A 1,479-nucleotide genomic window follows, 5' to 3' on the forward strand; every position below is an offset into this window, starting at 1 on the left:
TAACTAAAATTAATTGGACCACTTGCGAATAAAACAATAGAAAAATGTTTATTTCAAATGTCAAGCACTGCCAAGTAATTTTATATTAACACCAAATGTTAAAGGATACATTAAAGTTTTAATAACAATATTAAATTACTACAAGATTGACTCTTCTCTTTTTTTCTTTCCTTAGCATGTACATATTTGGCTTTGAAAAATATGTAACTGATACCTAAAGCCTTTTAACTTCCCACTTAGTTTAATTGTTGTTGTCTTATCCAACCAATGTGGAAGCAAGTTTACCGAAAAGCCAGTTTGTTTGTGAAAATACCTAAAAATATTTTTTTTTTATTTTAAATGTTTTTTTCCCTTTTTCTTATAAAACATGTCACATCTTGATGCAGTTGATGTCAAGTGTGCTTAAGTCATTATGAATCAAGAGACTAACAATAGGACTGCAGAAACAAGTTTGTTGTCTGTACAAAGACGTCAGTGAAATTAGAGTACTTCCGTGTGAGCTGTGCGTGTCCACCAAGCTTTGTCTGGAACTGGAGTAGAAAAGGATGTTGTGTTTCTAGGTAACCATTCTTTACAACTCGAGATGAATTCCACACATGTAAGAACTCTTGGCTGAAAGAAAAGTCTTCAAGATACTGGATGCCTCTTAACACTTTGTCAATAAACACACAAGAAAACCATTGTGTAAGGCACTCAAAAGGTTCTTATCAATCACGAGAGATCAGTCACACTGACATTCATTCTCATGCCAGGACTCACGTAAGGGACAGCATGCACTGCTTTTGGAAATTCTGGAGTCATAACACGTCCATTTTCTCCAGTACTTCCTGTAATTGACAGCTTCACTTCACTCCTCAGGGCATCATTCAAGGTCATCTTAAATGAGAGAGGGAGGTGGGGAAAGAAAGAAAAAGGAAGCATATGTTACGGCTTTCAAATGTATCCAGAGTAAAGGCTGCAGTGCTTTTGAAAAGCTTACTTCTATCTGAAAGCTTGTAGCAAATGAAAGCAAACAGTGCCAAGCTGAACTACAGATAATAAAGCACAATTACAGCAGGAATCTGCCCACATCCCCCCAAGCTACCGTGTCATTAAAGAGGAAAATAGACAGTTGAGCTGCTGGTTAGTCACTGATCAGGAACACGGAAGAACAGCAACAGGACATACAGGACGATCCACTGGCCACCTTCCTCATTTAAAAGAACTTAAGGACGCGACAAGAAAGCTAGAAACGTGCACTGAGAAGGTTGTATTAGAGCCTCGTTCCTACCCCCTAAATTTTAACACTTTCGATGCCATATACGTTGTAACCTTCCTTATAAGTTGCAAAATTCTGTGAATTCTGCGAGGAAGATGGGTTAATATTCTGTGCATTCTTTGCCACCTTCATTCGCTTCGCCTCGGCCCTTGACTTGTAACAGAACTCAATCAAAGCCACCAGCATGGCCAAGCCAAGGCCCCCGACAAGGATGTAGAACA

At 38.6% G+C, this 1,479-nt stretch overlaps 1 protein-coding gene across 3 annotated transcripts in view; it reads right to left on the minus strand.

The window, feature by feature from the left end:
* Positions 1 to 711: 711 nt before the first annotated feature.
* GRIA2 (glutamate ionotropic receptor AMPA type subunit 2) overlaps positions 712 to 1,479 on the minus strand; it is a 186,313-nt gene continuing 185,545 nt past the window's right edge. For 2 of the 3 annotated variants that reach the window (XM_088827834.1, XM_055404530.2), the window contains 2 exons: positions 1,385 to 1,479; positions 712 to 876 (listed from right to left, as the gene is read on the minus strand). The exon at positions 1,385 to 1,479 is cut by the window's right edge and continues 40 nt beyond it. In XM_088827834.1, the coding sequence (XP_088683960.1) occupies positions 712 to 876; positions 1,385 to 1,479 (260 nt within the window). Of the gene's footprint in view, positions 877 to 1,273 lie in introns of those variants that run through there. The other variant, XM_088827835.1, reaches the window with a different exon arrangement.

The sequence above is a fragment of the Moschus berezovskii genome, chromosome 19, assembly GCF_049115385.1.
Source record: "Moschus berezovskii isolate FMDL1 chromosome 19, NW_MosBer_1.0, whole genome shotgun sequence".
NCBI lineage: Eukaryota > Metazoa > Chordata > Mammalia > Artiodactyla > Moschidae > Moschus > Moschus berezovskii.